At 45.6% G+C, this 13,226-nt stretch overlaps 2 protein-coding genes across 3 annotated transcripts in view; one reads left to right on the top strand and one right to left on the bottom strand.

The window, feature by feature from the left end:
* atad2b (ATPase family AAA domain containing 2B) overlaps positions 1-11,923 on the top strand; it is a 66,608-nt gene extending 54,685 nt beyond the window's left edge. The window contains exons 28-29 of one of the 2 annotated variants that reach the window (XR_009120261.1): positions 2,981-3,246; positions 8,901-11,923. Coding sequence is in view for 1 of the 2 variants with exons in the window: in XM_058057547.1 (XP_057913530.1) it covers positions 2,981-3,022 (42 nt within the window). In the remaining variant the exon portion in view is untranslated. Of the gene's footprint in view, positions 1-2,980; positions 5,705-8,900 lie in introns of those variants that run through there. The other variant, XM_058057547.1, reaches the window with a different exon arrangement.
* The window catches only part of LOC131107467 (kelch-like protein 29), a 117,998-nt gene continuing 112,513 nt past the window's right edge, over positions 7,742-13,226 (bottom strand). The window contains exons 13-15 of the mRNA XM_058057548.1: positions 10,821-11,014; positions 10,604-10,748; positions 7,742-9,902 (exon numbers count right to left, since the gene is read on the bottom strand). Coding sequence (XP_057913531.1) covers positions 9,719-9,902; positions 10,604-10,748; positions 10,821-11,014 — 523 coding nt within the window. The 3' untranslated portion in view covers positions 7,742-9,718. The remainder of the gene's footprint in view (positions 9,903-10,603; positions 10,749-10,820; positions 11,015-13,226) is intronic.

Raw genomic sequence — 13,226 nt, 5'->3', positions numbered from 1 at the left:
CGTAGGCCAAAGCTAATAGCCAATAGCCGTAGCCAATAGCCAGAGGCTGTAGCCAATAGCTGTAGCCAATAGCTGTAGCCAATAGCTGTAACAGTAGGCTATAGCTCATAGCCAATAGCCAATAGTCAATAGCCGTAACCGTAGGTCATAGCCAATAGCCGTAACCATAGGCCATAGGTCATAGCCAATAGCTCATAGCCAATAGCTGTAGACAATAGCCGTAACTGTAGGTCATAGCTCATAGGCAGTAGGCCATAGCTCATAGCCATAGGCAGTATCCAATAGCTATAGCCAAAGGCCATAGCCAATAGCCACAGGCCATAGCCAATAGCCGTAGCCACAGGCCATAGCCAATAGCCATAGGCAGTATCCAATAGCCGTAGCCACAGGCCATAGCCATAGCCAATAGCCATATGCAGTAGCCAATAGCCATAGGCAGTAGCCAATAGCCTAAGCCATAGCTCATAGCTCATAGCTCATAGCCAATAGCCAATAGCCATAGGCCGAAGCCAGTAGCCGTAGACCTTAGATCATAGCCAATAGCTTTAGCCCATAGCTCGTAGCTGTAGCCCTTAGCTCATAGCCAATAGCCGTAGGCCATAGCTCATAGCCATTAGCCGTAGGCCATAGCTCATAGCCATTAGCTGTAGTCCATAGCTCAACTTAACACCGGTATAACACCACACTACAGGGTGCTGGTGTAGTATATGCGAGTGACTGGAAGAAAAGCTCAGTCAGCTGATGGAAGTGCAAGGTTTGTTAAGAGACGCGCGTTGGACCCCACTGTTGGCTTTTTATTTAGCCAGCACCTAAAATGACCAGCGTGCGGCTGAAGTAACGCTTAGCATTAGCTGCTGATTATTTGACTTCTTGGTGCTAACTTGGCAGCGATACCTCAGACACAAGTGTGGATTTCATGGAACGATATCGTACAGTGCACACAGACTAGGTGGTTACGTGCGATACCGGATGAAAACCAAGGCTAACGGAAGGAAAAGCAACTTTGGAGCGTAGTACGTGTTGAAGGTTCTTCTTCACTGCAGCCGTGCTTGATGTCACGTGGCGTACGTATCCTGCGGGTTTATGTGGTGGTAGAGGTTTTATTCCTAACTGATTGCTGGGGTTTCACACTTTTTTTTTTATGTGGATCCAAGTAAACTGAAGAACTCTGAGCAGGACTCTGGCCAGCACTTGTTGTGAAATTGAAGAGTGATCATTGAAGAAAGAAAAAGAAATGTTTGACGGCCAAAAGCGAGTGAGCGCTTATCTCAGCAGTCCCACAATAAAAAATGTCCCCCACTACATATTACATTTTACAGCCACAGCACTTATTTGCTGCTCTTTTTATTCCAGCGTGGATGTGTGTAGTGTTTAAATGATGAATGGAGAACATTCTAGCCACAGGACCAAGGCTTCTTTTCAGACCATTGCTGTTGAAATGTCACAAATCACCTTCTCCATGAATAATGGCTGCAAGAATTTGTGTGGATGGGTGGCCCGCTTACTGCGGGGGAACTTCGTCTGGACACAATGGACCAGATTGTTGCCTCTCAAGTGTTTGTCGGATGGTTTTCATCGCCACAAAGGCACCGGCGGTCATCTGGGGTCTGGTGTTAGCTGGCGCACGTTGAGTGCACAAATGCATTTTGGCCTTCGTCCAATAGAAGATGAGCATAAACACCAAGAGATGACATCAGACAGCAGCTAAACCAGATTTGACTCTTGTAATGATCAGCCCAGATGCTCCCATTGGGGGAAAGTCACCTTTACTGCCGCCTCGCTCGCTTTTTATGGCTGAAGATGGTCTATTTGGGCGGGGGTGACGATGTGGACAAGGTGTGTTTTTAAAGTTGCAGATACAACAATAGTTGACTTTGCTCTGCATGTTTCACACTCGCACTGAAACAGCAGGAAGTTCCAATTGCTGATACTGATGTCAGCTTGCTTAGCTATAGAGAAAGATGATGCTACATGCTAATAGCCAAGCATGGAGACTGAGGATAACAGCAGTTTTTCAGGTGTGTGGAATGTGTTGTTGCTTTGGACTTTGTGCCTAGTAGGTAGAGGTCTACACGGAGCGGCTGGCTGGACTCCTCGGCTTACGGGGCGCGCTGAAGAAATCTCAAGAACACGGCCCCGGCTATGGAAAACTAATATAAAAAAAAATATTGATAGCCTCATTTGTTTCTTGAAAGGTCACCTATATTGTCCATAATCCTTCCTTATACTGTAAACCTCGGATATATCGGATTCAATTGTTCCCACTGGTTTTGTCCGATATAAGCGAAATCCGTTATATGCGTATACCGGAAAATGTCCGTTTTACGCATATATCGGATTTATATCCGGTATATGCGTAAATCGGATTTTATCCGTTATAAAAAGGCACTTCCTTGACTATGTTTCCAATGTACCTGGACGCGCAGGCAACGCTGCAAACGCTGAAAAATGACGTCGTATAGCGGCCTGTCACGATTCGGCGAATCGGAGCGCCACGATGCGGCCATCCGATATATGCGAGGGAAATTTAATGGAAATGCATTGGAACGGGACTGGAGATTTTGTCCGAAATAGGCGAAATCCGTTATAAAAAAATCCGATATATGCAATGAATTTTTATTGGAAATGCATTACAGAAAAATCGGTTCTTTTTTATCTGTCCGTTGTGAGCGAATTTCCGATATATCCGAGTCCGATATATCCGAGGTTTACTGTATCATCTTTTTCACACAATTTATACTATTTATATACTATTTACAATTTATACTATCTTGAGGTACACCATCAGGGAGATGTTCATCTTACTGCATCCCATCATCCGTCTCTCTTCACATGGAAGTCGGCCTCAGAACTCTTTTTGCGTGCAGAAGGATGCTTGCAGTACAGCTTTGCATCACTTTTACATCATCACAACCATCATGCTCACAAAGGCGTCTTTTCACCATTGCACCTTCATCCCGTGTGTGTGTGTGTGTTGCAGGAGATGGAGGACAGGATCAAGCATTTTGACACATTCCTGTGAGACGGCGAAAACACAACCTCCTCAGGTAGACCCTGAGACCCCCGAACCCCCAACTCCCCCCCCACCTTTTTTGGGACCACAAAGACACAAAGCGAGAGCTTGAAGGAGCTTGAAGCAACCCTCATCGTCTTCTTCATGGCGGGATAAGAGACAATTGAATGGTGCTAACGTCTCAGGAAACCTGGACAGATCCACACCTGTTCTACTCAACCAAACCGCTGGAGGTGTGTCTCGCTCTCTCTTTCTCTCTCTCACACACACACACACACACACACCTATGGCGACAGGTGCTACTTGGGTGCTATTCTGAGTCCATGCTGTATCTTGGATGGCCAGTAAACACTTCTCACACGCCCGGGTATGCATACATTTCTCGACACGCGCACCCTCACCAGCAGAAGTGTGAATGCAGGGCGCTGCTGCAGGACAGATAATGTTGGGAATCATTGAATCACACCGCTGAGCTAATTTCACCCCCCCCCTCACCAAACGGTGATTAGTTGAGGATCCTCGTTAGCTACTCTATCCAGATTACAGCGCCCTCTCTGCCATGTTTGGTCACATGTTGGTTTATCATTAGGTAGGTAGTGACGGACACTCATCGCTTCTGGTGCTCCCATCTCAGCAGGCTCAGCAGTGTCTTTGTTGCTAGGAGGCCCCCCCCTTGTCTCTTTGTTGCCGGGAGGGCCCCCCCCCTCGTCTTAGAGTTGCCCGTTTCCTTGTGACTGGGACATACCACCTCGTCTCCTTGATGCTGGGAGACCGCCGCCATATCACCTTGTTACTGGGAGGCCCTCCCCCTTGTTTCCTTGTTACTGGGACACCCCCCCCCCACCCGTTTCTCCTTTTGATCCACCGCTCGGCCACATGCCGCTTGTCCATCGTTCGCACTGCCTAGCGTGTGCCTTAATTAAATCCCTTTTTTTTTTATAAAATCATATTTGATATCATGTTTAGCATATTTCACTATGAGCTAATGAGGGGTGCGTGTGGATTAAAGATATAAAAGTGTCCATTTAGGATTTAGTGCTGATATCACAACACATTGGCACCAACACTGATATCATAATGCATTGATTGACACCAGTATAAGACCACACTACAGGGTGCTGGTGTGTATATGCGAGTGACTGGAAGAAAAGCTCAGTCAGCTGATGGAAGTGCAAGGTTTTGTTAAGAGACGCGTGCTGGACCCCACTGTTAGCTTTTAAGCTTTTATTTAGCTAGCACCTAAAATGACCAGCAAGCTGCTGAAGTAACGCTTTAGCATTAGCTGCTGATTATTTGACTTCTTTTGGTGCTAACTTGGCAGCGATACCTCAGCCGCAAGTGTGGATTTCATGGAACGATATCGTACAGCGCACACAGACTAGGCGGTTACGTGCGATACCGGATGAAAAACCAAGGCTAACCAAGGCTAACGGAAGATTAAGCAAGGGTTGGAGTGTAGTACGCGTTAAAGGTTCTTCTTCACTGCGGCCGTGCTTGATGTCACGTGGCGTACGTATCCTGTGGCGGTGGCGGATGTTTCATTCCTAACTGCTGGGGTTTCGACTCTGCGCTTTTTTTTTTGTGATGCGGATCCAAGCTCTGAGCAGGACTCCGGCTAGCGCATGTTGTGAAATGTGTGCAACGTGCCAAGTGGTGAACCCCGTTTCTACATGTTTACTAGGCCATTCTAGGCAGTGCCCTCCCTTTTTTCATTTTTTTTTTATTTTATTTTTTTATTTTCCATCCGCTGGCCACTGCTGTACCCCCATCTCTCAGCCTCAGACAGGACGGGGTATGAAAAGTCAAAGCGGTGACGATTATGCAAGCTGCGCTCGGACCACTGCAGAGAGCGAGGAACCAAAGCTACCTCAGCGTAATTTATTGTCAACTTGTTTACTCGGTACACAAGCAGTATTTTTTTCAAAGTGTCCAGCTGCAAAAAAAAAAAAAATACTGTCCCACCTCCACCGTTGGTACCGTCACCTCCTCGCCAAGCGTCAAAAAAAAAAAAAAGGCTGCTCCCTGTGGTAGCTTCAGGCTGGGATTCCTGCATGGAAACCATTCAGACAGTCATCTCGTGTCTATTTATTGTAGCCAATCAGCATCTTTGTTGTTGGACACCCTCGCCAGGGGCGTAGCATTCGTGTAGCAGGTTGTTGGGGGCGTGTCCCAGGGAGTGAAGAGTTTACAGGTCTCTCAGGTTCAACACAACGTGCGCCCCCGCCCCCCTTTTTTTTCATCGTATCTATTTATTTCCTGCTGTCTTGCTTGTAAATGGTCGCCACGGTGACGAGACTGTCGCATACTGGAAGGAAGAGAACCAGACTTTAGTTAATGTTGCCAAAAAGACTTATGAAATTGAAAGCAGGTTTGGTGCCTGCTTGAAATGGTCGGACATTGTGATGCGCTTTTAGGACCCTAGCCAGTTTGGACTAACAACCAATTTTTGTCTGGTAGTTGACACGATGTAGTCCAGTATGCCGAGGGAGAGTTTCCTGTTTTTTTTTTTCTTGCCACCTTTCCATTTAGTTCGCTGTTCATATTCACCACATGACGGCCTGCTGTTGTTACCTTTTTAGTGTAAGTTCTATTTCAAATGGAAAACACTTACTGTATTTCTCCAAGAAACTGCTGTGATATACTTGAATAAAAGGTGCAAAACTTTCAATGACGCTGCATTGTAGTCGTTTTGCGTGGTGGTGGGTGGGGCTAGTGCAGGGGTGGGCAAACTACGGCCCGGGGGCCACATCCGGCCCGCCAAGTGTTTGAGTACGGCCCGCCCAATCTTTCCAAAGTATTTCATTTAAACTCAACATACAACCTGGCATCATGGCCTGAGCCAACCTTTTGATGGTTGTATCAATTTCGTTTTTTGACATGGTCTGTTGTTTACAAAGTGCTCCTGAAAAAAAGGGACACAAGCACATAATAATAATAATAATTATTATTATTATTATAAGCCATCATAAGACGCTGTGTTAGGGGCCCGCCTGTAGGCGCCAAGGTACCTTGTGGTCTTGTCCTGTCCGATGCACCGCGTACAGTCAGTGTAGTCACGATCTGACCCAACCTTAACCCTCAGGTCAGTTTTGAAGACCTGATATGAAGTTGAAGGCCTGATGGGTAATCGTGAGGAGCCTCGTTGCCAGGCTTCACCCAGCACTTGATGAAACATATCATTAATTTTTTAAAAATGAACTCACTCGTGTTGCACAACATTTCCTTACCATGTCCCAGCAGTAGAATTAGGGGAATGATTAAGTCATAGAAAATGTACAATTGTTTTTCACCAACAGAGGGCACCATTTAAATTGCACATTCATTTTCAATGGATTAATGTTCCCAAAAATTATGAAATGACACTAACTAAATATTGGAATAGTTTGAAAAGTCTGAATTGATAGCACACTTGTCCCAAGTGAGCTGACCATTTTAATGTTCAAAAAAAATAAAGAAATAATTTAGAAGTCATTTCAATGCTTGCAAATACAGATAAATGTTATCAACAAATCAGCATTTGCGGTCTCGTCAGTCCCGTCATCGCCACTAATTAGTTGACAGTTGGTGGTGATAAGAGGACAATGCCAAGATTTCAAATAATATTTCTATGATCTGCCTGGTTTTAAGGTCTCTATTTCCTTATTGACTTTATGGTAGGATTACTTTTTGTCTAGTTTAGGTCATAAAAGTTACAATGAAGTAAATAAGTCTATTGTTATTTTGATTTTCCCAACACATCAAATGTTGTTTAAAGATTGCTAAAGTGCTAAAGGACAATGTTAGAACATTGTCTTTATTCCACAGACAACGACATACTGTAAAGCGTTTTTCATGACCAATACCCACCAATGACTCGACAGATTTTCTACAGCACGTTGGTATTCCGCTTGAAGAAAATATCCATGGATGGGGCGCCACGGTTCAGGTGGTAGAGTGGTGGCCTCTCAACCCGAAAGTTGAGTTTGATCCTCCTGTGATCATAGTACAAGTACAAGTACAGTATCTTTTGGCCCCAGTTGGTCCTGATGCTGCGTCATCATATCAGCTAAATGTGCTAACGGAGGAAAAGCAGCATACAAATGAAAGACTATTTACCATCTTCTGTTTGGGATTTCATAGTATTAGGATATTCCTGGATATTCCTGGAACCACTAGACCTTTATTCTAAAGACTTTTTGGCCTCCTCGGAAAATGAATTCAGTTAGTTTTAGGGTACTGCGTATTCATTTTGCACTCATTTCATCTTTGCTTATTTTACTTTTATTGGTATGAAGTATTCTGAAAATAAGTATTTTCAGCTTAAAGGTCCTGTTTATTTGTAGATTTGTTTAATCTTAATTTGGGATTTTTTTTAATCAAGTAAAATTAACTTGTTGCAAAGACATATCTAATATTTAATAATATCTTGTTTGTCTGTCTTATATTAGGCAAGCCCTTCTTTCATTTTAGATGGATTTAGGTTTATTTCAAGGTTTGTCAACCAGTATTTATCAATTTACAATAGTACTCTGTTTTAGTATTTTCATTTTACAATAGTATTCCGTTTTATTATTTTCATCTTAAAGGTCTTGCTTAGTTTTAGGTTTAATAATCTAGGCTTTCAGCCCTGCTTATTTCAAGATATAAAAATCTTAATTTAAGAAATCTGAATTTGAGACTTATGACAAGGCAAATTTTTTTTTTTGCTGCACTAGTTTGAAATACCCCCCCCCCCCAAAAAAAAAAAAAAAAAATCTAGTCTTTTTATTTTTATCTTCCAACTGGCCAGCCCTTTTATGCAACATGATGAACGCATAAGCAGGAATTGAACCAGGTAGCCCCGTACTTTATCAACCAAGCCACATCATCACTGTTGACGTCACAAAGTGATTCAGCCATAGAACATTGGAAGTCACTTTTCACCAGCAGAGGGCGCCATTTAAATTGGCTATTCCTTCCAGAAAATATGAAATGACACTAAATATTTGTGAAAATCCTGAATTGGTATCTGTCCTGAGTGAGCTGAACATTTTGATGTTGGATTTGTTTGACTTGGTTAGGAAATGGAGGAGTAGTTAAGAATAAATAAGATGAAAATCCCAAAAAGAAAAAAAATCCCACATCCCAAAAAGATTCACTGGTGGAAGATGAATAATGAAATATGTCAAACAAAACCAGCTCTTCTAAAAGGCTGTTCATGGGCATGCCTGTAAAGCAATAGTGACCCAAGGGTGCTAACTCCTCCCACATCCCGAAAAGATTCACTGGTGGAAGATGAATAATGAAATATGTCAAACAAAACCATCTCTTCTAAAAGGCTGTTTATGGGCATGCCTGTAAAGCAATAGTGACCCAAGGGTGCTAACTCCTCCCACATCCCAAAAAGATTCACTGGTGGAAGATGAATAATGAAATATGTCAAACAAAACCAGCTATTCTAAAAGGCTGTTTATGGGCATGCCTATAAAGCAATAGTGACTCAATGGTGCTAACTTCAGCACATCAAATTGCCATTTGTTGAATCCATAGCAGGTTGCTCGCATGCTAGCTATTGGCATTGTTGACATTTTCCATTTCATTCAAAACGCAAAGGCCAAAATCCGCCGGTTGGAATCAAATTCCGGGCACCAGCCGTTAAGACATATTTTAGTGACATACCACGTCCAAAACATCCAAATTGGTGCTAAGCTATTTTTGTAGCTGATGTCATCTACTCTTGTCCACTTCTATGAAATAAAAGTAAAACTTTCCTTTTGCTAGCTAGCTAAAATGGCTAGTTTTTTTGGGATGCACATTTACACAAATCGCACTTTTTGAAGTCAAGCTATGAATCTTTTGTAAAAACATTTATAGAGAGTTGCCTCCCAGGTTTGTAAAATATACATATTTCTCCTTGCTGTATTTACAGAAGCCCACCTAGAGTACACCCGCCTCTAGTGGGCGCCAACCACACTCGTATAAAAAGCTAACAAGGCAGGAAGGAGGAAGGAAGGAAGGAAGGAAGGAAGGAAGGAAGGAAGGAAGGAAGGAAGGAAGGAAGGAAGGAAGGAAAGAAAAGCTAACAGTCACTGGTGATTTTTGTGCTTTTTTAAAACCCCCAACATAGTCCTGATCAGCACGGGGGGGCGGCCAATCACCCTTAAGAACAGATACAAAAAAACCACTTCACCCTCGTGAGACGTTAGTCCTCATCTCATGGAGACCGTCCCGTTCTCTAGATGCCACCCCCGCCCCCCAAATGTCACCCGTGTTTACTAGAGGTCACTCCCGTTTCCTAGACGCCAACCCTGTTTCTTAGATGTTAGCCCCATCCGCAAATTTGACTCCCCGCCCCTCAAATGTCCCTCCTGTCCCCGAGGTGTCACTCCCATCCAGGAGATGTCACTAGTGGGGTTGAAACATTCTGTGTCTCCAATGAAGAAGGATAGAAAAGGAAGGTGGTTTACTAAGAGGGTCCCTGCAGGTGATGATGGACCATGATAGACCATGATGGACAACATGGCCAACAAGTCCAGTACATTCTACACAGGGTGTTTTTTGGAAGGGTTGGCGTTTGGCAAAGAGGGGCGGCAGACCGGCGGGCCGGGGGACCGGGTAGGGGCGGTGGTGATGTCAGCTGAAGAAGACAGCCTTCGCCAAACGAGGTACATGGCCCGGGCCAAGGCGACACCTGCCGGTGGGGCGTTGGCACTGTTGCTGGGCGGCCCCGAGCCCCGCCCCCCGCCCTCAGCCGCTCTGGATGTACTTCTTGATGACCACGCAGCCATGTCGGAAGAGCGGGCAGGGCAGTGACTGCAGCAGCGTCCATGTGTTAGCGCAGGGGTCAAAGGTCTCCATGTTGCCCAGCGCCGGACCCTCACTGCTGACGATGCCGCCTGTGGCATAGATCTTCCCGTCTAGTATGACGGCACTGTGAGTACACACAAGTATAGTACTTTGTAAATTGAACTTTCTAAGCTTTTTTCCACTGTGAGTACACAATTGGGGCTATGTAGTATATACGTATATATATGTATGTTTCTGTATATAGTATATGTATGCATATATGTGTGTGGAGTGTGTGTGTAGAGTGTGTATATAGAGTATGTGTATGTACAGTGTGTATATAGAGTGTGTATATGTACAATGTACAATGAGTATGTGAGGTAAAGGTGAGATGAGTCAGAATGAAATGAAAAAGCCAAGATGTTCTTCTTGGACATGAGAAGCAGAAAGAGGAGTTTGTGTGCATGCAGGATTAAAATCTTTGGTCCGTAAACAGATTAAGGTTTTGTCCTCCTATTGGCTCCTACAAACACACGTGCGCGCACGTGCACGTGCAGGGAAACGCTGCTGGAAGTGGAAAAGATGATGACATGAAAGCTTAAACGTTCTCGGAGAAGAATCCTCCATGCTGCCTGGGTCAGCCTGCACATCGCCAGGGTCTCCTGCTCCTTAGCAAGCTAACATGCTAACTAAGATGATGGAACGTGTCATGGCGAGGATTTCATAGGCAACACTTCCTCTTGACCCAAGACAGCTGGGATACTTTCTTTGATGGATGCCTGAATGAGTGACTATGGATGGATGGATGGATGTCTGAAGGAGTGATGGTGGATGGATGGATGTTACCTGCAGAACTGCCTGGAGTGGTTCATGTTGGCCCCGGCTTTGATGTTGCCTTTGTCAGGGTCGTAGATGGTGGTGGCTCTGGCGTAGGCTCCTCCCAGGATGTACACCAAGCCCTTGAGACTGACCGCTGGTGCGTATTTGTTATCTGAACACAGGAGAGTATCATCACGTCCTCCTGCCTTAGTGTCCCGTTCTTCGCTCCGCGTCGCTCACTCACCGATCATGGGCGACTCGATGAAGCTCCACGTGTTGCTCTGCGGCACATACGACTGCAGCACGCCCGCCGAGCGGCCGGCCTCGTTGACGCCGCCGAAAACGTAGACCTTGCCGCCGCAGACCGTGGCCGCTGCTGAGTGCACCGGCTTGGGCAGCGGAGACACCATCTCCCACTGGTTGGTGATGGTGTCGTACCTGTGGGTTGGAGACGGGTGATGTTAGCATAGTGTGTGTGGACATTGTTGAAGGTGATGTTAGCATATTGCGCGTGGACATTGTTGAAGGTGATGTTAGCATAGTGCGCATGGACATTGTTGCAGGTGATGTTAGCATAGTGTGCATGGACATTGTTGAAGGTGATGTTAGCATATTGCGCGTGGACATTTTTGAAGGTGATGTTAGCATATTGCGTGTGGACATTGTTGAAGGTGATGTTAGCATAGTGTACATGGACATTGTTGAAGGTGATGTTAGCATAGTGTGCGTGGACATTGTTGAAGGTGATGTTAGCATAGTGTGCGTGGACGTTGTTGAAGGTGATGTTAGCATAGTGTGCATGGACGTTGTTGAAAGTGATGTTAGCATATTGCGTGTGGACATTGTTGAAGGTGATGTTAGCATAGTGTGCATGGACATTGTTGAAGGTGATGTTAGCATTGTGTGCATGGACATTGTTTAAGGTGATGTTAGCATAGTGTACATGGATGTTCATGGTGATGTTAGCATAGTGTACATGGATGTTCATGGTGATGTTAGCATAGTGGGCATGGACATTGTTTAAGGTGGTGTTAGCATAGTGTACATGGATGTTCATGGTGATGTTAGCATAGTGCGCATGGACGTTGTCGAAGGTGATGTTAGCATGGTGCGCGTGGACATTGTTGAAGGTGATGTTAGCATAGTGCGCGTGGACGTTGTTGAAGGTGATGTTAGCATAGTGCGCATGGATGTTCATGGTGATGTTAGCATAGTGTTTTCTATTCTCTTGCGTGGCAGCAAAGAAACGTCATTGGAAAAAAAAAGTAGGATCAAATCAGCCCGAGAGAGACCCCATGTGGCGACATGGACCCAGGGAGTCACAGAGTGTAGTGGGTGGTTGCCGGGTTAGCGGAGCTGTAAGGGGGGGAGGCGGGAACCTTGACACAGCGGGGGCCAGCGCCGCTATTTTACTTAATCCCGAGGAACAAGGGATTAGCTCAGTGGGGGGTGGGGGCACCCGCCTCTGCAGGGGGGCTTTGGGAGCATCTTGTTGCTGAACTGCTAGTGTCATGCCACAGGACCCCTGGGGTGGGATCCCGCACCACTTGGCGCAACCCACCCAACTACTAGAACTAATAGAATTAGCCATGAAAACCAAGAGAAAGTGAATGGGGAGAAAACATGCTAGGTTAATTAGCCACTCCAAATTGTCCATAGGTATGAATGTGAGTGTGAATGGTTGTTTGTCTATATGTGCTCTGTGATTGGCTGGCCCCGCCTCTTGCCCGAAAACAGCTGTGATAGGCTCCAGCATACCCTGCGACCCTCGTGAGGGTAACGGTAGAAAATGAATGAATGAATAAAATGCGAATAACGATATTTGTAGATGATCCCTTGGCAGAACATGCCAGTGAGCGGTGGCGGCTGCTCTACAGGGGGTGTCGTGTTGCGAACAGTCTTCATGAAATATTAACCCCGCAACGGAGCTTGAAGGACGCGCAAACGTGAGCGCACGGCAGGATAAATAAAGGAAAAGCATTCCCGTGATTGACACATCATTAGACATCCATGAATTATTCAAACAATCATATCACTCGGCAAAAAAAAAAATCGACATTCTCGCGGAAAGGCGGCGGTTCGGGACATCTGATTGCAAGTTAAAAGCCTCCAATGCTCCCGACCCCCCCCAACCCCCCCATACAAAAAGGTGTCAAGTCATTAGCGAGTACGGGAACAGTCAGGCCGCGTCCTCCTGAGTGTTGATTTGTGCTTCCTGGAAAAAAAGGCGGAACCCCGGTAGCTTTGCGACGGTTCTGATTGAAAACATCATGGCGACCGTGGGCTGGCGTTTCCTCGGTGAGGAAATTTGCGCATCCGTCAGGCGCCGAGCGCAGCCAATCAATGATGGCGGCGTCCCCCCCCCTTGCCGCCATCTGCATATATATCAAACATGGCAAATGCTGACTAATGATTCTGGCGGAGGTTAGCTTTCCAGTCACAAACGACGCTACGCTAGCACTTCTAGCACGGCAGGTGAGGGTCAAGGTGCGGCCCCTCGACCCGCCAAATGCGGTGCGTTTAGAGAGTAGAAGCGGCGGCGAGACGCTAACGAGCTCATTCTCATTCTTCTACGTTTCTTCGTTCCATGCGCTCTCTGCAAAAAATGATAGCGAGGAGAAAACTAAATATAATTTCTTATTATTTGTAC

This window comes from Doryrhamphus excisus, chromosome 19 (genome assembly GCF_030265055.1).
Source record: "Doryrhamphus excisus isolate RoL2022-K1 chromosome 19, RoL_Dexc_1.0, whole genome shotgun sequence".
Lineage (NCBI taxonomy): Eukaryota > Metazoa > Chordata > Actinopteri > Syngnathiformes > Syngnathidae > Doryrhamphus > Doryrhamphus excisus.
Note: the sequence above shows the minus strand (reverse complement) of the source record. Positions and strands in the feature narration are given on the sequence as shown.